General features: G+C 47.6%; 2 protein-coding genes across 12 annotated transcripts in view; both read right to left on the bottom strand.

Moving 5' to 3' along the window:
* Positions 1–367: 367 nt before the first annotated feature.
* LOC115132596 (probable ribonuclease ZC3H12C) lies at positions 368–8,126 on the bottom strand. 2 transcript variants are annotated; one of them, XM_029665338.2, is made up of 6 exons: positions 7,910–8,126; positions 5,478–6,330; positions 5,185–5,324; positions 4,849–5,083; positions 3,493–3,599; positions 368–3,253 (listed from the first exon to the last, which is right to left on the bottom strand). In XM_029665338.2, the coding sequence occupies exons 2-6, from the start codon at positions 6,230–6,232 to the stop codon at positions 1,797–1,799; spliced, it is 2,694 nt and encodes an 897-aa protein (XP_029521198.1). In that variant the 5' UTR covers positions 6,233–6,330; positions 7,910–8,126; the 3' UTR covers positions 368–1,796. The 2 variants fall into 2 exon arrangements, with proteins under 2 accessions (XP_029521198.1, XP_064880871.1); XM_065024799.1 differs by lacking the exon at positions 7,910–8,126 and having other exon boundaries at positions 5,478–6,415.
* A 5,491-nt stretch (positions 8,127–13,617) lies between these two features.
* The window catches only part of LOC115132586 (mitogen-activated protein kinase kinase kinase kinase 4-like), a 53,132-nt gene continuing 41,341 nt past the window's right edge, over positions 13,618–25,408 (bottom strand). For 5 of the 10 annotated variants that reach the window (XM_065024760.1, XM_065024762.1, XM_065024765.1 and 2 more), the window contains 12 exons: positions 25,219–25,397; positions 24,774–24,885; positions 24,291–24,590; positions 21,887–22,004; positions 21,477–21,647; positions 21,082–21,225; positions 20,828–20,962; positions 20,600–20,700; positions 20,332–20,481; positions 19,291–19,450; positions 16,234–16,373; positions 13,618–16,107 (listed from right to left, as the gene is read on the bottom strand). In XM_065024760.1, the coding sequence (XP_064880832.1) occupies positions 16,024–16,107; positions 16,234–16,373; positions 19,291–19,450; positions 20,332–20,481; positions 20,600–20,700; positions 20,828–20,962; positions 21,082–21,225; positions 21,477–21,647; positions 21,887–22,004; positions 24,291–24,590; positions 24,774–24,885; positions 25,219–25,397 (1,794 nt within the window). In that variant the 3' untranslated portion in view covers positions 13,618–16,023. The remainder of the gene's footprint in view (positions 16,108–16,233; positions 16,374–19,290; positions 19,451–20,331; positions 20,482–20,599; positions 20,701–20,827; positions 20,963–21,081; positions 21,226–21,476; positions 21,648–21,886; positions 22,005–24,290; positions 24,591–24,773; positions 24,886–25,218; positions 25,398–25,408) is intronic. The other 5 variants (XM_065024772.1, XM_065024781.1, XM_065024790.1 and 2 more) reach the window with 3 other exon arrangements.

The following is a 25,408-nucleotide window of genomic DNA, read 5'->3' as shown; positions in this document are numbered from 1 at the left end:
TCAAAACGAACAGCTTTAAATATGTGAAAAAACAAGCGTGGTGCCCTCCCCCCTGTTGGTGTAGTGGACTAGGCACTGGGACCAGAAGGTCACAGGTTCTAATCTTGATGATGCCGAGGATTGAAGCCTTGTGGGGTTTTTTTTTTAATCAATTTTTTTCTGCCCTCAGAATTTAGAACAAAGGAAAACTCCAATCTGAAATATAGTAAATGTTATTCTAAGTACAAATTCTCTGGTGTTCTGGAAATTAGTGACAACTCATCACATCTGACAAGACTATGCATTTCCAACAAAACAAGGACAACCAATTGTTAATGAAGAATACAAAGCCAATACTATATTTGATAGGCACGGAGTTGTCAAGCTAATATGATACAATAAAATTGAGACAAGAACACTTGAAGAAAACATGGCCAACACTTTATTTTAAGGGTCCGTTATAAACCATTTACATGGCATTTGCAAACAGTACACTCACACAAATGTATATATTTCCTTAAATATCCTGTGTTACCAGGTACTGCTGAAATTACGTTGGTCACTCAACATCAAAGTATAAATAGCGCTCACTTCAGATCAGGGTCTGCAAAAAGACTGTTTATTAAATGGTGAACACACTTTATAAATGACTTATTACGGTCGATTCAAATAAAGTGTCACCAAAACATAACAGTTTGCTGAACATGGTTCAGAGTATTTGATGTGTCATAAGCACAATGCCGTGTAAAGGCATGATTTTTGGCCCACGTCCGGGCCCTCACTGACACACGGTGCCAGAGAGAAGGTTTTTCGTTACATAACAAAATGATTTATTGTTTACCGACCCACTGCATATTTCACGCAGCAGTTCCCCATTTCATTTCACCTAGCTGGCCACTTGGGTTCAACCCAGCCAAGGCTATTCTCCATCCCAAAAGGTCAGAATACCTCACCTCTTTCATGTATCTAATTTGATTAATATTCCTAAACATGTCTAAAAATAATGAAATGTTTCCTGGAATATCTCATACAGTATTAGAGTTTAAAATGCACCAGCTATATATAAACAGCTTTTCATGAATCGATTACACACCTACAGATATATATATATACACAGGTATATAATCCTAAATGAACGATACAAATTGTATCAACAAAGAAAAGCTTTCTCTTGTCTACCAGGGATTGTGCCGGTAACTGTAACAGATTGTCTACATCAAGCCAAGTGCTCTGAGCCCTTTGGATCGGTCTTCAGGGAAAACAACCAAAGGGAATTATCTTGGGATTTGAGCTTGAGTCTACCGTGTCTGTAGCAGCTGCAGGCTTGGAGCCAAAACGAGGGGCCAGAGACTAAAACTAAGACGACGTGGCCGCCTCTACATCTACTGCAAGACATTCTCTCAACTGAGAAGACTAACTCAGCCACCTACTATCATAACAACAGGCACAAACAGAACACACAGCAAAAAAAACAAGAGAAACAAATCAATTACACCGATTGAACACAGAAGATATACACATCCCCAACAACCAAGTATCTGTTGATAAATGGTGGCCAATTTGGGGGTGAATGTTTCCAAATGGAGTAGAAAATAAAAATAGAAGTAAGATTAAAGATTTCAGATCCCTCGGATTCCACAGTTAGTTTTTAAAATGTTTCAAACTGTGACTTGTGACTCAATGCATATCCTCACCTGCACATGATTAACACTTAAGTTATCCACAAACAAAATGTACAGTCAAACAAATTCAAACCCTTATATTGTCAAAACTACAACTAACTTATCAATAGGGAGAGAGTAGTAGTCTAGCTGGACTCAGTAGCCAGACTGGGACTTCTCAGCCAAGATGGCGGCAGCTAGCTGCTGGGCGTCCGTCACATGAGGGTTCCTCCCCATAACCCGGCCCACCAGCTCAGAGGGGAAGATGTTACACAGGTTGAGGTAGACCTTACCCCGCACCTCCCCGTACCGGCTCAGGGTGGGGGGCTCCTGGTGCATGTGGTGGAGGGGCATGGACGGGTGGGATGGCTGAGGGGCATGGGATGGGTGAGGGGGGTAGGGTGGGTGAGGGGGCTGAGAGGAGTAGGGTTGGTGAGAGGGGTGGTAAGAGTGTGTGGTCTGTCCCCATGGAGATGTGTGTCCCCAGCCTACATCGTGGGTCTCTGGTAGACTCTGGTAGGTCTCATAGCAGGACTGAGGGGGTTGGCTGCAGTAGGGATCCCAGGAGAAGGCTTTCCTGGGGGGCGGCGGAGAGCGTTCGTACAGCCGGGAGTCTGACAGGGTCTCCAGCCGCGTGTTGGCCAGGCAGCGGCCCAGAGGGGAGCCAGCAGGGTAGGGGCCGGACTGGGACACAGAGGGGTAGTCTCCAGGGCAGCTGGAGCGGGCGCCTATGGCCTGGTGCTGGAGGGGAGGGGGGAGGGGGTACAGAGGGCGCTTCAGGTGGGGGTCAGGGGGCTCGTCATGGGGGAAGCTGTGGCCCCGTGCCAGGCTCTGGTGATAGCCATAGAGGACAGAGGTGTGGGGGGAGGGGTGGTGTGGCTCGAGCAGGGGGGCAGAGTGTTGAGGGTACAGGCGGTTGTGTTGATGGTGCTGATGGTGGGTGTATTTGTCCAGCAGAGGGCCTGGGCAGCACAGACAGGAGGCTCGCTCTCCGTATGAGTCACATCCGCTGCTGACACAGTCTGACGAGCCCAGCAGACGCAGGTCGGTGTCCAGCGGGAAGCGGGACTCCGGATTCCTCCGTGCTGCCAGGCCAGAGTGGGCCGGCGTCACTGAGTAGTAGCTCAGATCTGGAGGGTCACAGCTGGAGGAGTAGGGGTCAGGGTGGGGGTGCGGCAGGGTCATGTAGGGTGTGTCCCTGCCCAGGCTCGGTGGCTGTTCCTGGGGGTCGCTGAGGGCAGAGGAGGGGGGTCCTCCAGGGGCAGGGGACAGAGTAACACTCCCACTACAACAACTACTCCCACTACTACTACTGAGGCTGTTGCATTTCTCAGCGTGTCTCAGCTTGTCCTCTGCCTCGCCGTAGGACAGCGCCCGGATGCTGGGGTCACACTGCCTTTTGGGGGCAGAACCTCTCTTGGTGCCCATCGCTACATTGTTGGGCACGCTGTGGCTCTTCACCAGCCCGGCCTCGCCAGCCTGGCCCTTGGCGCTAGTAGAGGTGGCAGAGGTCTTGGCGCTGGCACGCAGCTCGTCTGCCACCGAGCGCTGGCACTGGGCACTCCTCTCCGGGTGGTAGTACTTACACTTGTGGCCGTAAGTGCACTTCTTGCCTAAAGAAAGGGGGAGAAAGGATAGGGTACTGGTTAGCACACAGGCTAGTGATGATGTGGCAGTGGTTCACTTAGAAAGTAGCAACCCAATGCATCTTCAGCACCAGTAGCTGGATGTCATCCAGCTGATGAAGAAATGATTCATTCACATTATAACACTGGGAGAAGTCTTCATCATGAACATGGTCAAGGTGAAGTGATGAACGTACTAAAGAGTTAATAATAATGGCGGGGCCCACCGTAAGGACAGGGCTGCTTCTTGTGCTCTGGCATGATGGGACGTTTCCTCAGGAAGTTCTCCAGACTCGGACCATGACGACCTAGAGGGTCATCAGGAGGCATGAACCTGGGAGGGAGGGAGGAGCGAGAGAGAGGGAGGGGAGAGGGAGGAGCGAGAGAGAGAGGGAGGGGAGAGGGAGGAGCGAGAGAGAGAGGGAGGGGCGAGGGAGCGAGCGAGCAAGAGGGAGGGGCGAGGGAGGTAGGGGAGGAGAGAGAGAGGAGCGAGAGAGAGGGAGGATAGAGAGGGAGGAGCGAGAGAGAGAGAGGGAGGAGCGAGAGAGGGGAGGAGCGTGAGGGAGGGAGGGGAGGAGCAAGTGAGGGAGGGAAGGAGGGGAGGAGCAAGTGAGGGAGGGAAGGAGGGGAGGAGAAAGCGAGGGAGGGAAGGAAGGAGCAAGGGAGGGAAGGAGAAAGTGAGGGAGGGAGGGGAGGAGCGAGGGAGGGGAGGAGCAAGGGAGGGATGGGAGGAGCAAGGGGGAGGAGCGAGGGAGGGGGCGAGCGTAAGAGCGAGGGAAGGGAGGAGCGAGGGATGGAGGGAAGGAGCGAGGGAGGGATGGAGGGGAGGAGCGAGGGAGGGATGGAGGGGAGGAGCGAGGGAGGGATGGAGGGGAGGAGCAAGGGAGGGAGGAGCAAGGGAGGGAGGGAGGAGCAAGGGAGGGAGGGGAGGAGCAAGGGAGGGAGGGAGGGGAGGAGCAAGGGAGGGGTGGAGCAAGGGAGGGGAGGAGCAAGGGAGGGGTGGAGCAAGGGAGGGGAGGAGCAAGGGGGAGGGGAGGAGCGAGCGAGGGGAGGAGCGAGCGAGGGAGGGAGGGGGTGGAGGAGCGAGCGAGGAGGGAGGAGCGAGCGAGGGAGGGGGGCGAGGGAGGGAGGGGGAGCGAGGGGGAGGAGCGAGGGAGGGGGCGAGGAGGAGCGAGGGGGGGCGAGGGAGGGAGGGGGGAGCGAGGGAGGAGCGGGGGAGGGGAGGAGCGAGGGAGGAGGGAGGGGGGAGGAGCGAGCGAGCGAGGGAGGGAGGAGCGAGCGAGAGAGGGGGAGCGAGCGAGAGAGGGGGAGCGAGCGAGAGAGGGGGGAGCGAGCGAGAGAGGGGGAGCGAGCGAGAGAGGGGGGAGCGAGCGAAGGAGGGGGAGCGAGGGAGGGAGGGGGAGCGAGGGGGAGCGAGGGAGGGGGGAGGAGGAGCGAGGGGGGAGGAGGAGCGAGCGAGGGAGATTATTAACATATTAACATACTTAATCCTATACAGCCAAGTATTAACATAATGAACATCATACCACTTCTAGGCTAAAGCAGATGGACGCTAAGCCGGAGTCGTATCACTCCTTCCTTACTTGTCGTTGACAAACGAGTACATGAGCAGCCGCTCGTCAATTAACTTCTTCCACTCTGGCTTCTCACTGGCCAGGTCGCGGTAGTTGTCGTTGGAGACGATGATGCCGTCGGACTCGTAGGCCAGCTTGACAATGAAACGGTCGTCATAGCAGACCACCCGGCGACCCTGGACCCGACGAGACGGAGTGAACACCAAGATCTTGTCCTTCTCCAGACGACGTAAAATATCCTGGTCTAGAGAGAAAGAGAGAATTGGAGAACCGTGTAATCCAGTGAGCACTGAGGCCCATCTGACATATGTATGTGAACTCTCAGGTGTGTGTGTGTGTGTTTACCTGTGATGAGGGCGTCAGGGCGGGACTGCTCTTTCTTCCAGGAAGGCACAAACACAGTGATGTCACGGTGACCTCGCTCCAGAAACCAATCAACAGCCAGCTGGATGCCGTAGCAGGAGAACACCTCCTTATTGCCATGGCTACCAGAGACAGATGTTAATTACCTTACAGGCTCTAACATCATATCAACAATATATAGGTGACTTTGACAACAGTTACACAACTACCTTTACAACGGGCTACAATGGAGGAAATAGGCATTGTGTGTTTTCTGTAATCAAGATGACCCTCACCTCATTGCCACGTTGCTACCGTCCAGGACGACGGGCCGCAGGTTGTCCTTGTCCCCCAGGAGGAGGTCTGTCTGATAGGGGGAGTCTGTCCTCCCCTGCTGCGCCTCCACATACCCACAGGTGGAAGAGGAGGAGCAGGAGGATGAGGGGGTGGGCTGTGAAGCCGTGGACCCAGTCAGCTGTTGGTTTGTCTCGACCTTACGGCCCAGTTTGACCAGCTCTCCCAGTATGTCGTTGATGAGCGTGTACGGCCCCAGCTTGGCCAGCACCAGCCGCACCAGCTCCTCTGCGTAGCCCAGTTTCAGAGCAAACTCCAGCTTGGACTGGTACTCCCCCAGGGCTTCCCCGGATGAAGGCTCCCCTGACGGAGGGTCAGGAGGCCCCTCGGACCCCAGGTCCACACAGGGAGTCCTGCATAGAGGTTGGTGGGTGTTGGGAACAGGCACACCATCTAGCTCAGATACGGACACTCCTCCAGCCGGGTTAGAACCGGTGCTCTTTCGGGCTGGCTCCGGGTCACTGTCAAACCCAGCGCTCTCCTCCCCCACCACCTCCTTCCGCCCAGGCGTGGACAAGCTGCAACTGCCGCTGCCCTCGCAGGCCTCTTCCTCCTCCTCGCCCGGCTCCATACTGGGCCCTGTATCGGCGCCAGCCTGCCTGCTGACGGAGCCTTCGATGTGGAGGTACTCTAAAACCAGCCCCAGGTCAAGGATGCGGCCTGCTCCATCCTCCTCCGGATGGTCCTTCAGGCCCATGAATCTGTCACAAACATCCAGCTCTGGGCTGAGGCGTGACCCGGAGGACCACTCCCACCACTTCTACCCCCGTCTTACCGTGTCCATGGCATGAGTGCCTGAGAGAGAGAGAGGTAAAAGAGTGAGTTAAATGGAAGAGTATTTCAGTGAGTAAAGCCCAAGGACTAACTGAGATCCATTAGACAAGGCTAGACTTCAGTTAAAAAACAATAGGAGAGAATCCATGCTCATAAAATGTCTTGTTAAAGTTCAGCTCTCACGAGACATGCATCTCCTACAGACCTCTGGTGTCAGTAACCTGATGAGAAACTTCAACGGGCTTGACATTCAACACCTGGGAGATTCATTTCTTGGCTTTAGTGAGGATAGGTAGACGGAGCTGTGAGCTTCACCCGAGAGAGAGAGAGAGAATAATTGAATATACTAAACTAATGATCCTCCATAAACCAATATTTGACACTTTTGGACAAATTGTACTGCAATAAATACAGACCTTGAAATACGCTCTGCGACAGACTGCTGTCTTAGGAAACATATGGGAAGTATTGTATGTTTTTATAGTAAAATAAGGCCATGTTTAGGCTACTTAAACACTGAACCTAATTTGGTTGTTGGATGTGACTAGCTGACCTGAGCCGAGCTCCCCAGCAGGGAACAGATTGGCTGAGACAAAGAGGGGTGCGTTCCTGGGGGTGCCCTGTCCTAATTAAGGGGTTCCCGCTCTTTTAGGGGGGCCAGCCACGGCGTGCAGCCTCTCACCCAGCCCACATCACAACACATCAATCTCAGGGGGAACAGAGGATGCTCTGTTTAAACACAAATAGCCGTTATGTGTTGGGCTAAGGCCTGACTCCCCCGTGCTTCAGGAGAATATGGTTCCTCCCCTGGGGAAGAGTCACTCGTTTGTACACTAAAGGAACAGGAAGTAAAAATCAATAGAGGCACTCAGGCCTCAATGGTAACCAATAGGGTGGCAGAATTTGGTCACTTGCAAGTTGCAATTAGGAAATATTAGGTCTACTCCTCGAAGATAGGGCACCATGGTACTTGGGGAAGTATCCATTTCAATCCAGTCATTTCAGGAGTCATTTCAGCATTGAAAAACCAATTCAATGGAAAAATCCTCACTTAAAATAAATGGCCATTTTCAATTCTTGAACAGAGGTTTCAATAGATCTCTTGTATTGTGAAATGGATTTGAAGATCCCAACCCGGATGGCCACTATAAACAACTGCATATTATAATATCACAAGAAATAACAGTCAGTGTATAGCCCACGGCATCATCATTTAGCCATAACTGTGCAACAATGTGGTTATAGGGCAACATCACATTGGCAGATACATCTGTTGAGTCTGCAGCCTCTAGCCTTTTAAAGTTACCTAAAACCTAATCCACATGTTTTCATGTCTGCTAAAATGTAACATCCCTTTAAAAGGTGTCGTGGTGGGGTGGGAGGATGGGAGTGTGCGCATACATGAAAGAGGGCTGCTTAGCAACATGGCCCAGGGTTGCTAGGCTGCAGCGGTTGAAAGAATGTCCCCTAAAAAGACAGAGCCAGAGCTGGAATAATTATGTCCTTTGTGCACAAAGGAAGACCAGGGGAAGAGGGGCCGCTTAAGTGTGCCTGACTGACGGTCCCCAACAATACAACTGCCAGTTGCACTCAGGGTCACCTCCGCTGCAGCCATTGTCGGGTTGATGCTCGGAGCACCCGCCGCCTGTCCACAGCCGCACACACAGAAGGGGACTGGGTTGTTGTCGTCTAGGTGACGAGCCTCTCGAAGCAACAGTCCTCCTGATGGGATGCAGAACATTCAGTGGAGGGTGTCCGCCCTGCTCCGAGGCCTTAGCACAGCATCTTTCAACGTGTGTTCTCCAGGGACTCCACCTAGTTACCTGTTAAGGAGAGAGACGGACGGCAGATTGGAAAAAGACTTTGGCCACAAACCCCAGAGGCTCACAGAAGCTGCTTCAGACATGCAGATAATACAATGTCGGCTAAAAAAAGCCGTTACAGAAATCTTACGTCATGTAGCCTACAGCCTTTTCCTTTCAATAACGTAGCTCATTATCAGTGACAGCACAACTATCAAGCTGTGTGGACTATGATGCCATGCCTTGTTGGACAGCCGCCAGCCTCAACTGCCGTTTCATTCGATAGCATCTTTCAAACATCAGCCCAGAGTCCCTCCTCCTAGTATTGGCGGTGCATTCATTGATTGAAGCACTGAAGCGTAGGCTAATGAATATGTAACACAGGGCTTTGGGCTGGGGGGCAGCGGTGTGTGAGATGGAGGGGGGGTCTGGATTTTCCTTCCTTGGTTCTGGTGTTGATGGCGAAGAGGGGGGTGGCTGCCTGCAGAGTTGAATTATTTCCAAAGAAAAGGAAGGGTTGGCCCTGTTCAGCGCTGGCTGGGAGGGATGAGGGCTTTGCTGCCATTAGCCAGGGCAACAGATGTCTTCTGGAACCGCAGGGGAACGAGAGCAATCTCTGGTCCTCCCCCTCCCCCTCCCGCTCCATGGAGCCCGCTGCGCCCGCCCCGCCAGACAGAGTCACGTGACACTAAAAGGGAGAACCTTTTCTTCGTCCTAAAAAAAATATCACGACACTGTCTCTTCCCCAACTCATCAGTAACACATCACTCATACGCCAGCACCCAGCCAGTGAGAATATTTCTCGTACCTTCATCTCAGTGGGCCAGTTTTTCCAGTAATGTTTGTCCAAAAGTATTTTGAAGCAAAGCAATTAACAAATAATTGACCTTTTAAAACCAAACTATTGTCAAACTGGCCAAGTCTCCAATAGTCTCTTAGAATTCAGAACGAGGCTTAAACCACAGACATGAAGCTTAGTTTGATTCTCATTCACTTTCGGAGAGATTATTCCGTCAGAGAAAGTAAGAGGAAACAACTTTACTCCACAATAACCTAATGGACAGAGTGAAGAGAAGGAAGCCTGTTCAGACTAATACCCTAAAACAAGGCCACATCTACACTGGATTTGCTTACCAAGAAGACAGTGACTGTTCCTGAGTGGCCGAGTTACAGTTTTGACTTAAATCTATTTGAAAATCTATGGCAAGACCTGAAAAGGGTCGTCTAGCAATGATTACAGAATGAATGGGAAAATGTTGCACAGTCCAGGTGTGGAAAGCTGTACGAGAAAGACTGACAGCTGTAATCGCTACCGAAGGTGCTTCTACAAAGTACTGACTCGGGGTTGTGAACATTTATGTAAATTAGATTTCTGTATTTCATTTTCAATAAAAGTGCAAACATTTCCAAAAACTGGTTTTCACTTTGTCATGATGTGATATTGTGTGCAGATGGGTGAGAATTTGTTTACATTTCATTCATTGTGAAATCAGGCTGTAACAACAAAATGTGGAGTAAGTCCAGGGGTATGAAGACTTTCGGAAGGCTCAGTATATCTCGGTCAAATTCAGACTATCCCAATTGATTCTTTTCAGAAAGAAGTGTAGCATAACTTACTCCAACCTCCTCCTCACGATGTGTTATTTTTCACTAAACTGTAAAACCAGAATAAACTAAATGTTGAAACAAAAAATGTGCCCAGTGAACGTCGCATAACATACACCCTCTCGTGCTAAAAGTCCCTTAAAAGAGGCTGTGAAAAGACATTTGCCCCAAAGCCCTGTGAGAGCCCTATAAGAAAGAGAAACCTGTCACACAGGTGTGGTGAGACAACGTGTTCCAAGGTGACCACTCCACTGGTGAAGAGACATGCCCTTGGTCAAACATAAATCACTACACATTCCAAGGTAAAATAACACATGAAAGCCTAATTGGGTACAGCTAAATACTAACATATTTGATGTCATTACAAATGCTCATGGCAACTTGTTTTTTGAAACCTGTTATAATTCTGTCAGAAGACATAAGCCTATTGAAATGCTGCATTGAAACAGACATGGTTTGATGGAAAAGATAGCCTAAAATAGTTAGGCCTAATATCTCCACTTACCCTGACCTCAGCAGAACATCCAACGGCCAAACAAAGCAAACCTCCTTAGTAAAATGGCCTTAAGGAAATAGCTTGGTTCATTCCAGCATTAGAGAAAGCTTCTAGAAGTTCATAGATCCCCGCTCAACAGATGTGAGCAAAAAATTAAGTATTTCACATTCCATACGCTTCCTACTCTTCAAAGCCAAAATCCAAGGATAGTGTGTTTACCATAAGGCACAGTTTTTCCCAAGAAAGCCAGGCAGGTTGAACAATGAGTGTCTCAACAGATGGAGCTACAATGTCGACCATTCCTCGGTTAGACACTGGCTGCCTGGCTCCACCAATGGGAGTGCAGTGACCTCACAATGAGACACACAAACGCAGGCGGGCAGGCGCATATGAACCCAGTCTCCTATAGGCACGCGTAGACAGAGATATATATACACACACACACACACACACACACACACACACACACACACCCTGTCACTCTGAAAGGGTCTTCCCCTGTGTGAGCAATGAATCAAAGAGGGGGTGTATGGTCAATAACAGAGGCACACAAAGGGACCCATGCAGGCAGCTGCAACATGAGGCTAAGCGCTGCTAGAACACAGGCCTGGGGTGAGGAACACCTGGCTAGCTGGGGAACTGCAGCAGCTCTAACCCCTTTGTTTTTGGCTTGGTTGGGGTGAGGGTCAGGGTTACACACTTCTACTGGAGTAAATCATGTTAAAAGCACTGCATGTCCTGACAGAGAATGCAAGAGGGGAGGGGAGAGTCGCAGTGGGGTGAAAGGGGACAGGATGGGCATGTAGGTTGGGCTGGAATGAGGATGAAAAGAGGGACTTCATTGTTCCGGGCAACACATTTTAAGGGAAATTACTTGGAAGCACAAATAGTTAGTTTAGTTCCTGAACTTTAAGTTGGGATAAACACTGCATGTACGTAGGCTAGAGAAAACAAACACAAGTTTAAATGGAGTTGGTGGCACTGGACAGAACTTTTTTTAATAAACAAAAGTAAAATGCTCCCAACTGTGATTTGTTTATCTGACACTCACATAAGTCACTGTTGGGACTGTGAGCATATCATAGTTGTGTTTTAGCACTCAGTATTACCTTGGGCTGTGTAATAGAAACACAGCAGCTGTGGAGACCAGAGTAGCCCGGGCAGATGTTTGAGGGCTGGAGGCAAAAGAGTAAAGCTGGCCCATGGTACTGTATAACAGTCTAATAACATAGTAGACCAGGGATCAACTAGATTTCAGCCAAGGGCCAATACTTTCTGGAGCAGATGGTTGGAGGGCCAGAACAGAATTACAAATCATTTGTAGACTGCAAATGGCCCACAAGAAGTCCAAACAAATATGTTTGACATTAACAATCATTACAAACCTTGCTTACATTTGAATACAATCAAATTTGGCCCGCCAGTTGGTGAACGCTGCCACTCTCAGTTACAGCGGCTTAGAGACCATCTGCCCCCTCGGCTTAAAGTAAACAGGTGTCTTTACGACATCTGCTGGAGGTCCACCAACATACTGTATAACATAATCTAATAACACAGTAGCCCATTGACCATCAGCCACACTGTTACAGTGGCTTAGGGACCACCTGCCCCCTCGACTTAAAGTAAACAGGTGTCTTTACGACAACTGCTGGAAGTTCACCTATACCCCGATTTGCATTCTCAGACAGCCACAAATAGCTGGCATTCCTCAAAATGTTAGGTCGTCTTCAACACAGCACTCCAAACACCACACAGTTTCAAAGGTTAGATGAAGATTTGGTTACAAATGTTTTTTCAACAGTAATAGGCCTAGGACAATAGGACTGAACTACGCAAATTAGGGTTAAAAAGGAAAGTAGTGAAGTAGAGTCGGGGACACTTACTAGAAGACACTGCGCTACCAGTGTCAAAAGGAGCAGAAGGGGGCCGTGTGGCCACTGTCATAGAATTAGGCATTAGAATAGTCATTTAATACATCTCTATGGCCCCTGTGCTCTCTGACCTTTTATTTGACCCCGCTGGCTTTTCAGTTACAAGGGTCACGTCACCCCTGACCTCCAGCCATCTCAGTCAACATACACATGTTCAGTAGGCACAAAACATGAGGAAAGTTGAGAAAATATTTAGGAAATTATTTTGCCCTAATAAAAAATAAAAAAGGCTTAATAATTGTGTAATTATTTACTTTTGACCACTGACCAGTAATGACTTCTATCAACAGGCGGCCTCCAGCCTTGGCAGAGAGGGCCAGGTCGGTGAGGAGCAGCAGCAGGAGTGTTGTGGTCCATGGGGCCAGGTTGAGGACCTGGAGGCAGGCAGGAGAAAGGGAGAGACCCTCATGGGACAGACCAGCTGTTGGGCCATGCAAACCCATTGCCCAGGCCAGACAACTCCCCAGTCAGCCCGCCCAATTATGAATGGTGACTTCTAAAAAGAACATCTTTCATGAGGCCTCCATGCTCATGTCTGGGGTGCAGGTGCCCCTCTCTCTTACAGCTGAATGGACCAGAAGAGACGGTGGGACACGTGCAAGCTGGCCTGGGTAACACACACGGGGCCCGATTGGATCTATATCGCTAAATGTCTAACTTAAAAAGCACAAGAAATTCACTCACCAGTGGTAGGTAGCCAAGTTAGCGACATTAAAATCAGCAGCACTCATTTGGTGGTCCTTGCATGCTCTAGTCTACAGTGCCAACAGCTGCTGGGCGTGGCATTCGACACAAAGTTGACAAGCTAAAATGTAAAAAATAATTGACAGCTGCAAAATGATAACGTTGTTGTCGATTACCGAACTAGTTAGCTAGCGTTGACAGGATTAGACTGCCTGCAGCATTCCTGCTTCCTTTTGAAGTTCGACGTGTAATTCATACCGAAATCTTGATAGTCAGAACCACCAGTAACATCGTCCAAGCTAGCTACATACAAACGGCTAGTCAAATGTATGGCACTTGTATATGTGGCCCAAACTTGAAAATGTCTGATCATGAAACGAACCTTTGTCATGATGCAGTTCACCTGCTGATGCTTGGCATAAACATCCGGCTCGAGTTGTCTGGGAGGAGGCTAGAGCAGGCAGGCTAGAGCTAGGAGCAGTGAGTGGTACAGGGTCATCTTGTGGTGAGCTGACAGATGTACAAGGAGTCTTTACTTGAAGATAAATTCATTAAAATGGGTTAAATTATGGAAACGTCATGCAACATTTACTTGGGGTTCTTTTACATGGTTTGTATAAATGTTACCATATTTGGAACACTTAAAATACAATATATCCATAATGTTTCTTTAGGCTCAGATTAATTTGACATTCAACAGACATTCGATTTGTTTACAGACCCATTTATTTCACACAATAGAGAAGACTGAACGCTTTATGTTAAAGGTTTACAAAACTACCTCACACAATTTAGTAAATTACTTAGGATTTTATTCAATGGAAAAAAAGACCTTGAGGAAAATACAACAATTCCCATAATACACAGAGGGCATAAATTAGAGTAGCATGGTAGAAACACTTGAGGAAAACATGTCACCTGGGCAGCAGAGAACCTTGTCACTGTGTTGCTGCAACGTTGCCACAGCCAAGGGCACACTGCTGTGTTATCCAGGAAAATCAGTGATTTAAACTCAGAATCTTGTCATTTTTGAAAAGTGAATGAACAGAGGTCAAGGGTCATTCCTGTACATGAACCTCCAAATGATACACAAGCTAAAAAAGGAATTATTGCCCTAAAATAAACCATAAATATTTATATTGATGCACATTGGTTTAACAAAACATTGCCTCTGTAAACATTTAACATAATGTGTGCATTAACCTTTATAAACCACTGCAGCCGCATCATTTTAAGGGTAATAAAAATTACAGAAACAAACTAAGGAGTTAAAAATGTAAATCGATACTTTCTGTAGTGGTTTGTAACACTTAAAAATGTGTGACTTATGCCATCTTGGCATGGCACCGCGTTTCACAGATTTGCAGAGAAAGCATCTCATTTCTATATTCTTACAGCGCTGCGTTCCTTAGAGGCCTGGAATCATCGCACCCAAACAGGATGTGACTGTCCACTGTAAGAGGGTCAAGCTTTGGAGGGACATGTGATCGAGACATTATGATTTCCATTCTTGAAAAAAAGTTTGTCCATACAAAGAATCTAACCAGGGTGCCAGTCTAGCTCCTTGCTGCTGCTTCAGACTGGCACCCAGGCTAAACCAGGAAACATTAGGACAAACAAGTGCAGTCCCATTTTTCACTCGTTGGATCAAGGGGCAAAAGGAAAACAAAACAATTAAAACCAGGAGCTGCTGGGGTTTGGAAAGGCTTCTAGGTTGTTGTTGTGTTGCTTCAATCCATAGCATACTACTACCTGGACTGGGACAGACCGTACAAAACAAAATGTCCCCTTCTGCCCTCAGAGTCAAGATACTAAAATAATGCAGACAAGCTGAGGGGGTGAAGCTACCAGGCTATGGTGGTCTGTTGGTATTAAAGAGTCCAACATGGAAATACAACAATTTCACAAATGTATCAAAATGGGGACCATGCTGCTTCATAATACTTTTTACATGGAATAATTCAATCTCACTCAAATGTCAGATTTTGATACATTTCCTGTAGGAGTTATGAGCAAAACCTAAAGCATTTGTCACAACAGATTGTACAAGTAGCAACAAACGTAAACCTGAATTCAGTGGAGGGGCCCATTAAAATGAAAAACAAATCGAACCTGTGTTTGCTGATACATTTGGATATGTTGTGGATTTTAAATCTTCATCTACAAATCTTTAAGGTATATTTAATCTTGACACTTGTTCCATTGAATACCCTGGTCATCATGCTACCAAATGGTGGGTCAAAGAGTCATGACCAAGACGGTTCTCTAGAGTCTACTGTACATATCAACCCATTCACAGTTTACCCAACACGACCAAGGAGAGGCAATGTGGCACGTTAAAGTTGAGGGAGGCTGGAAAAGACCCTCAGGAGTATATGGGACTGGAAAGGCCCCTATAATGTTGCAGTGTCCTATTAAGGGTTAAGTCGACATCTTTGATGAAACTTCTCTCCACACTTTAACCCTGTTTGAACCCTTATCAAGAGGAAGGCCAGAGTGAAAAGAGAGACAAAAGTTACATTTTCAATGTCAAGCACGACCCATTTGAAAATGTACCCATGTGGTGGCAACGGCATGTCAGTCCGAGGAACTGATCTAAGAAACTCAACACAGAGGTTGACCTGAACATGACCTGGACTAAACACAATAACAAACTACTGTATGACCTTTCACCTGTCTGGTGCTATAAGCTTCCCTTCCTCTGCAACAGTCTCTTTCATCCTTTTCCATCCTCCTCTGTCACACAACACATCCCCCTCTCTTTTCTTCCAATAGACACACATTAACATCTACTAGTGTTTTGAATAAGTCGGGCTCAGATCCCTACTCCCACTGGTGCAGGAGGTAAGTGAAGGCTCTAGTAGGGTTTGGGGGCAGGAACCCAGAAAAGCTGATGATGTCTGTTGTCAGAGCAGAGTAGCCAATGGGCATGATGACAGCACTACCAACTGACAAACACACACAGTCCCATCAGCCTATAGGGACCCCGTGGCCTCCCCTTCATGATTTCAGTCCGTTGATCATGCAATTGTCTTTTCTTATTTGAAACCGGTGATATTTAGGTATCGCGCCGCCTCAGAGCTCAGTGAAGCTCGATACTCCAGTTGTACGTCAAGTTCAAGATCGTCATGAGTCATCATTATGGTGGTAATAAACCGAGGGGTGCTGTCTTCATGCTGCTGGGTGTGTGTGTACACTACCAGCTAAGCAGAGAGGTACGGCCCAGGGTCATGAAGTAGACCTGGCTGGAACCTCCAGAGCGCACCGACGCAAAGAACACCTGCAGGACATAGACAGTGAGAGAGAGAGTGTGAGCGAGAGAGTGAGAGAGAGGGATCTTTATCAACATTGATGAACATCTATGCAAGTAACCAAAGTGTGTGTGTGTGTTGTACCCATAACTCACCTTGTCATTCCTCTCACACAGGAACTTGAGTCTCTGGGCTCTCTTGTGCATGAAGACCCCGTCCAGGTGTCCTGTCTCCACAGACCTGATCTCTATGGCCTTCTCCCCCCAGCCCATGATCTGGTTGGACCTAATGTAGGCTACACACACAGATGGACAATCAAGTTATTAAGAAAGTGTGTGTGTGTGTGTGAGTGTTTATTGAAAACTACTATGTACTTAAATTAAAGGTATAAAACTTAGTTTCACCACAAGCCACTCCTGTGTGTCTTAAACAGGTTTAACATGTGTACAGTGCATTCGGAAAGTATTCAGACCACTTCACTCTTTCAAAATGTTGTTACGTTACAGCCTTATTCAAAAATTGATTAAATAAAATGTTAAACTACACACAATACCCCATAATGAAAAAGCAAAAACAAGTTACACATATTTGCTAATTTATTTTAAAATGAACACGTTATTTACATAATTGTTCAGAACCCTTACTATGAGACTCGAAATTGAGCTCAGGTGCATCCTGTTTCCATTTGATCAACCTTGAGATGTTTCTAAAACTACGAGTCCACCTGTGGTAAATTCAATTGTAGGGCATGATTTGGAAAGGCACACACACTAGAGGTCGATCGATTAGGATTTTTCAAAACTGATACCACTTATTGGAGGACCAAAAAAAGCTGATACCGATTAAATCGGCCGATTTTATATATGTAATAATGACAATTACAACAATAGTGGGTGAACACTTATTTTAACTTAATATAATACATGAATAAAATCAATTTAGCCTCAAATAAATAATGAAACATGTTCAATTTGGTTTAAATAATGCAAAAACACTGTTGAAGAAGAAAGTAAAAGTGCAATATGTGTCATGTAAGAAAGCTACCGTTTAAGTTCCTTGCTCAGAACATATGAAAGCCTTTTAACATGAGTCTTCAATATTCCCAGGTAAGAAGTTTTAGGTTGTAGTTATTATAGGACTTATAGGAATATTTCTCTCTAGAACATTTGTATTTCATTAACCTTTGACTATTGGATGTTCTTATAGGCACTTTAGTATTGCCAGCCTAATCTCGGGAGTTGATAGGCTTGAAGTCATAAACGAGCTGCTGGCAAACGCAGGAAAGTGCTGTTTGAATGAATGCTTACGAGCCTGCAGATTGCTCTATCAAATCATAGACTTAATTATAATATAATAACACACAGAAATACGAGCTTAGGTCATTAATATGGTCATATCCGGAAACTATAATTTTGAAAACAAAACATTATTTCAGTGAAATACGGAACCGCTCCGTATGTTATCGAACGGGTGGCATCCATAAGTCTAAATATTGCTGTTACATTGCACAACATTCAATGTTATGCCATAATTATGTAAAATTCGGGCAAATCAATTACGGTCTTTGTTAGGAAGAAATGGTCTTCACACAGTTCGCAACGAGCCAGACAGCCCAAACTGTTGCATATACCCTGACTCTGCTTGCACAGAACGCAAGAAAAGTGACACAATTTTCCTCGTTAATATTGCCTGCTAACATGGATGTCCTTTAACTAAATATGCAGGAGAAGCTAGTTAAACTAGTAATATCATCAACCATGTGTAGTTAACTAGTGATTATTAAGATTGATTGTTTTTTATAAGATACGTTTAATGCTAGCAACTTACCTTGGCTCCTTGTTGCACTCGCGTAACAGGTGGTCAGCCTGCCAGGCAGTCTCCTCATGGAGTGCAATGTAATCGGCCATAATCGGCGACCAAAGAAATGCAGATTACAGATGGTTATGAAAACTTGAAATCGGCCCTAATTAATCAGCCATTCCGATTAATCAGTCGAACTAACACACACCTGTCTATATAAAGGTCCCACAGTTGACCAGAGAAAGAAACACAGCCACGAGGTCGAAGGAATTGTCCACAGAGCTACGAGACCGGACTGTGTCGAGGCACAGATCTGAGGAAGTGTACCAAAAAATGTCTGCAGCATTGAAGAACACAGTGGCCTCCGTCATTCTTAAATAGAAGTTTGGAACCACCAAGACCCTTCCTAGAGCTGTCTGCCCGACCAAATCGGGGGAGAAGGGCCTTGGTCAGGGAGGTGACCAAGAACCTGATGGTGACTCTGACAGAGTTCCTCTGTGGCGATGGGATAGCCTTTCAGAAGGACAACCATCTCTGCAGCACTCCACCAATCAGGCCTTTATGGTAGAGTGGTCAGACAGAAGCCACTCCTCAGTAAAAGGCACATGACAGCCCGTTTGGAGTTTGCATAAAGGCACCTAAAGGAGTCATACCATGAGAAACAAGATTCTCTGGTCTGGCGAAACAAGATTAAACTCTTTGGCCTGAATGCCAAGCGTCACGTCTGGAGGAAACCTGACACCATCCCTACAGTGAAGCGTGGTGGTGGCAGCAGCAGGCACTGGGAAACTAGTCAGGATCGAGGGAAAGATGAACAGAGCAATGTACAGGGAGATCCTTGTTTCAAACCTGTTCCAGAGTGCTCAGGACCTCAAACTGGGACGAAGGACAACGACCCTAAGCACACAGCCAAGACAATGCAGGAGTGGCTTCAGGACATGTCTCAATGTCCTTGAGTGGCCCAGCCAGAGCCCAGACTTGAATAGCTCTGGAGAGACCTGACAATAGCGGTACAGCAACACTCCCCATCCAACCTGACAGAGCTTTGGAAGATCTGCAGAGAAGAATAGGAGAAACTCCCCAAATACAGGTGTGCCAAGCATGTAGCGTTATACCCAAGAAGACTCGAGGCTGTAATCACTGCCAAAGGTGCTTCAACAAAGTACTGAGTCCAGGATCTGAATGCTTATGTAAATGTGATATCAGTTTAGTATTTTTAATAAATCTGCAAAAATATCTAAAAACCTGTTTTGCTTTTTCATTGTAGGGTATCGTGTGTAGATTGAGGGACTTGACATAGTTTTTATCCCATTTTAGAATAATGCTGTAGCGTAACAAAATGTGGAAAGAGTGAAGGGTCTGAATACTTTCCGAATGCACCGTATGTGCGTCCCAGTGTGAGTGTTACGTACCCACTGAGGTGGGCATCTCGCCCCACTGCAGCACCACGTCTTTGGTGATGCGTCCATAGGTGTTAACGTAGACACCCTCGTCCTCGTAACACACCAGCAGCTCAATACCATCCGTGTTGGGCAGGATGATGATGGCATGGGACTGGATATTGGTCTGGATCTGAAGGGAGAGGAAGGGTAGAGTGGGAGGAAGAGTCGGAGGGAGGAGAGCAAACAGAGACAAAGACAAAAAAGGTTAGTCTCGAGTCGTATTCATAAAGAACTTAGCTGAAGAAAAAAGTGACTGAAACAAGGACTACCTGTACTTGCCCAATAAGAAAGACTTATTTTTGCTTTCCGTTGAAAAATGTTTTTGATACAGTGTGACCTAATGAATATGCCCCCATATACATGGGCTGAATCTCAAACCAAAGACTTGGCCCTTACGTCCTTTATCAAGTGGCCACTTGCGGTTGGGTTCGAGAGTGATCACTCGAGTCTGTCAGTGTTTTGGCCAAAATGAGCATTGAGACGATACACACGCAATGTCCCAACTGCAACTTATCTAAGTCCATTTGCGAGTATTGTCGCCCGCGACCTGTCTTGTAGCACGACTCATGAAACACGGGCACTGGGGACCTTGGGCAGACGGACGCATACTCCGATATACAGTGAGAAAGTAGTAAAAACAAAACGACATCTGCCTGTTCCTGCACAGCGCAGCAGTGACTGGCTCAAACTTCAGAAATACACAAACAAATCCTGTCACTAAGACCTCCTCGGATTTAAACTTCAAATGTGAGGGCGAGGAGGTAGTGACTGTTGTTGCTAGGTAACATGCTAAGATTCATGGGAAGAAGTTGCTGCCAAGGGCGCTGAGTCATAGGATAAAGAGGCTTCCGAAGGGCGCAGTGGAGCCCTTGACTCGACAATCAGGATTTGAGATTGGCTCGTGAACGCACATGTCGAGTGGTGAAAGTGTTGGGTTTCAGATTCAGCCATGGATTGGTGGAACAGGGAAAACCGGGAAGCAGAGGAATGAGAGATGGGTGGGTCTCTTACGTGTGTGGGCAGGTAGATGTCGTAAACCGCCCCAGAGTCCACGTCCACGGCGTGGAAGCCGTTGCTGGAGCCGTAGATGACCTTTAACCTCTGACCCTCCTCCACCGTCAGGTCAACCAGCAGGGGCTTGTGCACCAGGTCACCAAACGACTGCAGGAGGAAGACGTTAAAATTGACAAAATGCAACTTTAAGGTCATTTGTAGTGGGAAAGTGAATGTAAACCAATGCCATGGTGGTCTGACTGCAGCCTGAGCCAGTTTACTGTACCTTGAAGGCCATGAACTTGTGGTACGGCTTGGGGGCCCACGCATACACCTCCACAGAGTTTTTCAAGGCAAGGACCAAGAACTTGATCCTCTCATATTTCACTTAAATCAAGAGAAGAAAAAAAAGGTTTTATTTCTGCCCGCTCGTCAAGATTAGACTTGGACCTGCTACAGCCTTGTAACAAGAGAAAAGTGTCATTCCTGATGGTAAATGGGGAGTGGAACGTACCGACTTTGTAGTGTACGCAGCCCTCCAGCTCTCCTACAGTGACCCAGCCCTGCTTCTTCTCCACCTCGGGGTCGTTGTGGAGTATCTTGTTCCTCAGCCAGGACAGGTAGTACACACGCAGCTTATTCTTCTTCCCTGTGTGTGTGTGTGTGTGTGTGTGTGTGGGATGGTGAGATAAAAGAACAAGAGAGAATGAGTTTGAGTATAAGTCAGGAGAGTGTATTCGTGGGTCCGTGCACCTCCGTGGTCCGTACCTGATATAGTGACCAGGACGTTGAGTCCCTCCAGGACGTCCATCTGCTGGATGCGCCGTCGGCTGATGAGGGGGTAGACCTTCCCCTGACCGCTACGGTCCAGCAGCATCAGACCACTCTCTGTCCCCACCAGCAGGTTGACACCTGGGAGAGGACAGGGACACACACACACCAGTCAGAACCCAGGGGGAGGATAGGGACACACACACACGCACACATACCAGTCAGAACCCAGGGGGAAGCAGGTCTGCCATGCTTGTCGCGAAACCTATGATGGATTTCCTATAAATTGTATATATCCATTCAATCTGTAAATCACACATCCATCTCTCTATTCATCCATCCATGTATCAACTCTATCCTTCCACTCAGCCACCTCTTCCTCAGGTACGTACCCCATAGTGCAGCACACAGGATCTCAGAGTTGAACCTCTTCTTGTACTTGCGGATCTCGGGCGTGTCGCTCTGGGGGCGTGTGTTGACCGGGTTCACATTGACCACAGAGCCCTTACGTGACGGGTCAGCCCTCAGGGCGTCCACCAGCCGCCCGTCGTTCCCGAAGGCCGCTGTGGACACCAAAGGTCAGAGGGAGAAGGGGCGGGGCTTTGTCATTAATAGCCCTTGATGATCATGCTCTGTATTACACTTCCTGTGCCAAGCAGTGACTTTATGTTCTATGTATAGGTCAGGGTATACTAACTCCTAGTTCCTGACCCAGAGATGATTCTATTGTTAATGGAGAAGATGGGGGAGCTGATCCTAAATCAGCATTTTAAAGGGTAGAGGAAAAAAAGAGGTGACTCACCCATGTTGTTGAGGGAGCTGCCGCTGGAGGGGGAGACCTGCAGGAGGCGCGGGTCAATGAAAGGGGTGAAGGAGGAGGAAGACTTGTGTTTCTGCATGGTGTTGCTGGCCGAGTGGGTCTGGCGACAAAGGCACGGGAGTGAGAGCAGAACACAGACAAACAACAGTGGACAGATAGAAGAATGTTGGGTGCTTATATTTGTCCTGTTTTAAGTGTGTATTATACGCAGGTGTGAAATGGAGATGTCTTTTCTGCATATCTCAACTCCCCCCCGAGACACCTTCAGAGAGTGGGGTCACGGCCAGGGTCAGCCATATCAGTTGTGACACTGGAGCAATTAGGGTTAAGTGCCTTGCTCAAGTGCACATCAACTGATTCTTTACCATGTAGCCTCTGGGATTCGAACTAGAGACCTTTCGGTTACAGGCTAAGCTACCTGCCACCCTAAAAGATCCCCATCTACCTGTAACTCAACCTGGTCTGCTACACTATCAGTATTCCCGGAGCCTATTTCTCCTTGGCTTCATACTGTCAAATATTACAATATTATTTATTGTATAATCTGTTCGCATAGAATAATACTTTTTTCCCCAGCAGGGGGAGCTATGGCAGCTGCAGTGAGTCTGTTTTGAACTCAGCATTTTACTGCGCTCATGACGTTCTATGGAAGACATGTTTATTGATGGGCTACAATATCATAAGGCCGAATAGGATTTACAGTAGCCAATTAACACTACAATAGGAAGGGCCTGCAGGCTTGGCCAATCTAAAACTGAGAATCACTCAGAACTGCTTGAGAAACCATAGGGCTTCATAAAACACCATCTACACACTGGGTTCTGTTACAACACACTGTACATCAGGACATCTCTCATCTAGTAATCAAACATGACATCTACGGACGGCAAAAACAAAACATCAACACACAAAACGCATGGGAAGATTTGACATGCATTTGTTGGAAGCAGATATGAAAAACAAGGTCAGTGACTTAAAAAGGAGAGTAGAACCAACATGGAAGACGAAATAAAGATGGCAGGTTCAGGACAGAAACAGAATTCTGAGAGAAACGGGATGAAATATGAAAAGTCAAATTGCCAGTGTAAAGCACACAGATTTTGATCAAACGCAACCACCAAAACGCAGCAGTTTATCATTAGGCTAAAAGGTAGACGCGCTGTTCAGTGTCTTGGTGTCTTCCATGATAGTAGCGTTGTCATGCTAACACACACCTTTAGTTGGGCAGTAAAATCCATACAAGCTAGGTTTGTCCAAAAGCACCACACACCAAGCAAGCTAGCTACCACCCAGGCACAGCCTACTACTAAACTGCTTGAGTGAAATGGCATCAAAGCACTAAGGCCATGGGGAGATGGGAGATGAAGTCCAATGAGGTGTTCCACAACCTCTTAACCCCTGACAAGATGGACTACATAGACTTCACCTCTCAGCTTGCACCTGGGCAAAGTGTTTGACCAACGCTCTCTAGACTAGTAAAGCCGCTTGCTCATTGCTAAGGTCCCACACTAGGTGGCGCTAGTGTTAGAGGCAGTGCTATGAGTAATATTCAGAAGGTGAAGCAGCCCAGAGATCATTCGTCAGTTCAGTCAGTCAGCCAACAGGGGACAGAGTAGACAATAACCAGAGTAGCCAGCTTAAGGGACAGGGTAGACTGAATAACCAGAGTAGCCAGTTTAAGGGGCAGGGTAGACTGAATAACCAGAGTAGCCAGCTTAAGGGGACAGAGTAGACAATAACCAGAGTAGCCAGCTTAAGGGACAGGGTAGACAATAACCAGAGTAGCCAGCTTAAGGGACAGGGTAGACTGAATAACCAGAGTAGCCAGCTTAAGGGGCAGGGTAGACTGAATAACCAGAGTAGCCAGCTTAAGGGACAGGGTAGACAATAACCAGAGTAGCCAGCTTAAGGGACAGGGTTGACTGAATAATCAGAGTAGCCAGCCAACAGGGGACAGAGTAGACAATAACCAGAGTAGCCAGCCAACAGGGGACAGAGTAGACAATAACCAGAGTAGCCAGCTTAAGGGACAGGGTAGACAATAATCAGAGTAGCCAGTTTAAGGGACAGGGTAGACTGAATAACCAGAGTAGCCAGCTTAAGGGGCGGGGTAGACTGAATAACCAGAGTAGCCAGTTTAAGGGACAGGGTAGACTGAATAACCAGAGTAGCCAGCCAACAGGGGACAGAGTAGACAATAACCAGAGTAGCCAGCTTAAGGGACAGGGTAGACAATCAGAGTAGCCAGTTTAAGGGACAGGGTAGACTGAATAACCAGAGTAGCCAGCCAACAGGGGATAGAGTAGACAATAACCAGTAGCCAGCCAACAGGGGATAGAGTAGACTGAACAACCAGAGTAGCCAGCTTAAGGGACAGGGGACATACCTCGATGGCAGTGAGCTTGTCCAGGGGGGTCTGGGGGGACATGGCTGGGCTGACATGGCTGGAGGAGGGGGAGATGGAGATGGAAGAAGAGGTGGAGGAGGCAGAGGTGGGGGAGTGGTGGCTCTGCTGAATAAGGTCTGGCAGCAGGTGAATGCGGCCGGCAAAGCCGTTTTTCTCCTGGTGACCGTTACCGGGACCGGGAGGAGGAGGATGTGCTTGAACGGCTTGACCGTGAGCCACACTGGGACCGGAGGAGGATGAAGAGACATTGACCGCCGGGCGCTTTTTGTCGCCCGCGCTCTGTAACCAAGAACAACCTCAACTTGTATCTCGTTGTTTTCCCACTAGTAACTGTACATGACAGTGTGCTTTACCAGCAAACAAAGACTCAACATAGGAAATCAAACAAGATGACAACTGAAACCAGGGGTGGAAGTGGGGGGGGGGACATGATAACAACCAGAGGGTCTTCTGCAGTCCTACCTGTCTGATGACCAAGGTGCCATCCTTGGAGGGTGTGGTGAGGTCGTTCTCGGAGTCGTCGTGGGCCAGTAAGGTCTTCAGGGATGCAGTCTCTCCGTTACTCAGACCTCTCCTGGTGGAAACAGTACGTCTCATATTCAAACTCCAATTATTAATAATACATGGGACTTATTTAGCACTTTTCAATGAGCCAAATGACTCACCTCATACAAGTCTTTCTATGCTATATAGTATATATTATCTGATCAACTTTTCATCTGAAAGCCTTTCTTTAGGGCAGTATCACTAAGGCCTTGAGATCATAAAGTGTCAGTGTGCTGATCTAGGATCAGTTTTGCCTTTCAGATCATAATGAATAAGATTACAAGGACGTGGGGAAACCTGATTGCAGACTAAGACGCTTTGTGAATACGGGCCCAGGTCAGAGGTCAGGGTTGTTACGTACCCGGCCCTGGTATCCTCTGCTCCCGAGGTGGACTCGTCTGCTGCGTCCTGGTCCACTTCTTCATCATCGTCTTCGTCGGTGGTGCCTGACTCCTCGCTGGAGGAGGAGTAGTCTGTCACCTTGTTGGGAGGACGCACATCCTCCACCGCCCGCAGCTCTTTGGCCAGGGCCGTCAGGTCCTAGAGGTCAA

This window comes from Oncorhynchus nerka, linkage group LG2, assembly GCF_034236695.1.
Source record: "Oncorhynchus nerka isolate Pitt River linkage group LG2, Oner_Uvic_2.0, whole genome shotgun sequence".
NCBI lineage: Eukaryota > Metazoa > Chordata > Actinopteri > Salmoniformes > Salmonidae > Oncorhynchus > Oncorhynchus nerka.
The sequence above is the reverse complement of the archived record's forward strand: the minus strand, read 5'-3'. Positions and strand labels throughout refer to the sequence as shown.

Bases quoted from the DNA above. Each gene is read 5' to 3' on its own strand.
- LOC115132596 (XM_029665338.2), bottom strand. From the start codon at position 6,232: ATGGGCCTGAAGGACCATCCGGAGGAGGATGGAGCAGGCCGCATCCTT. The intron at 5,325-5,477 runs GTGAGGGTCATC...TGTCTCTGGTAG, and splicing joins GGTAGCAACGTGGCAATGAG to CCATGGCAATAAGGAGGTGT. The intron at 3,600-4,848 runs GTAAGGAAGGAG...CCTCCCTCCCAG, and splicing joins TACTCGTTTGTCAACGACAA to GTTCATGCCTCCTGATGACC.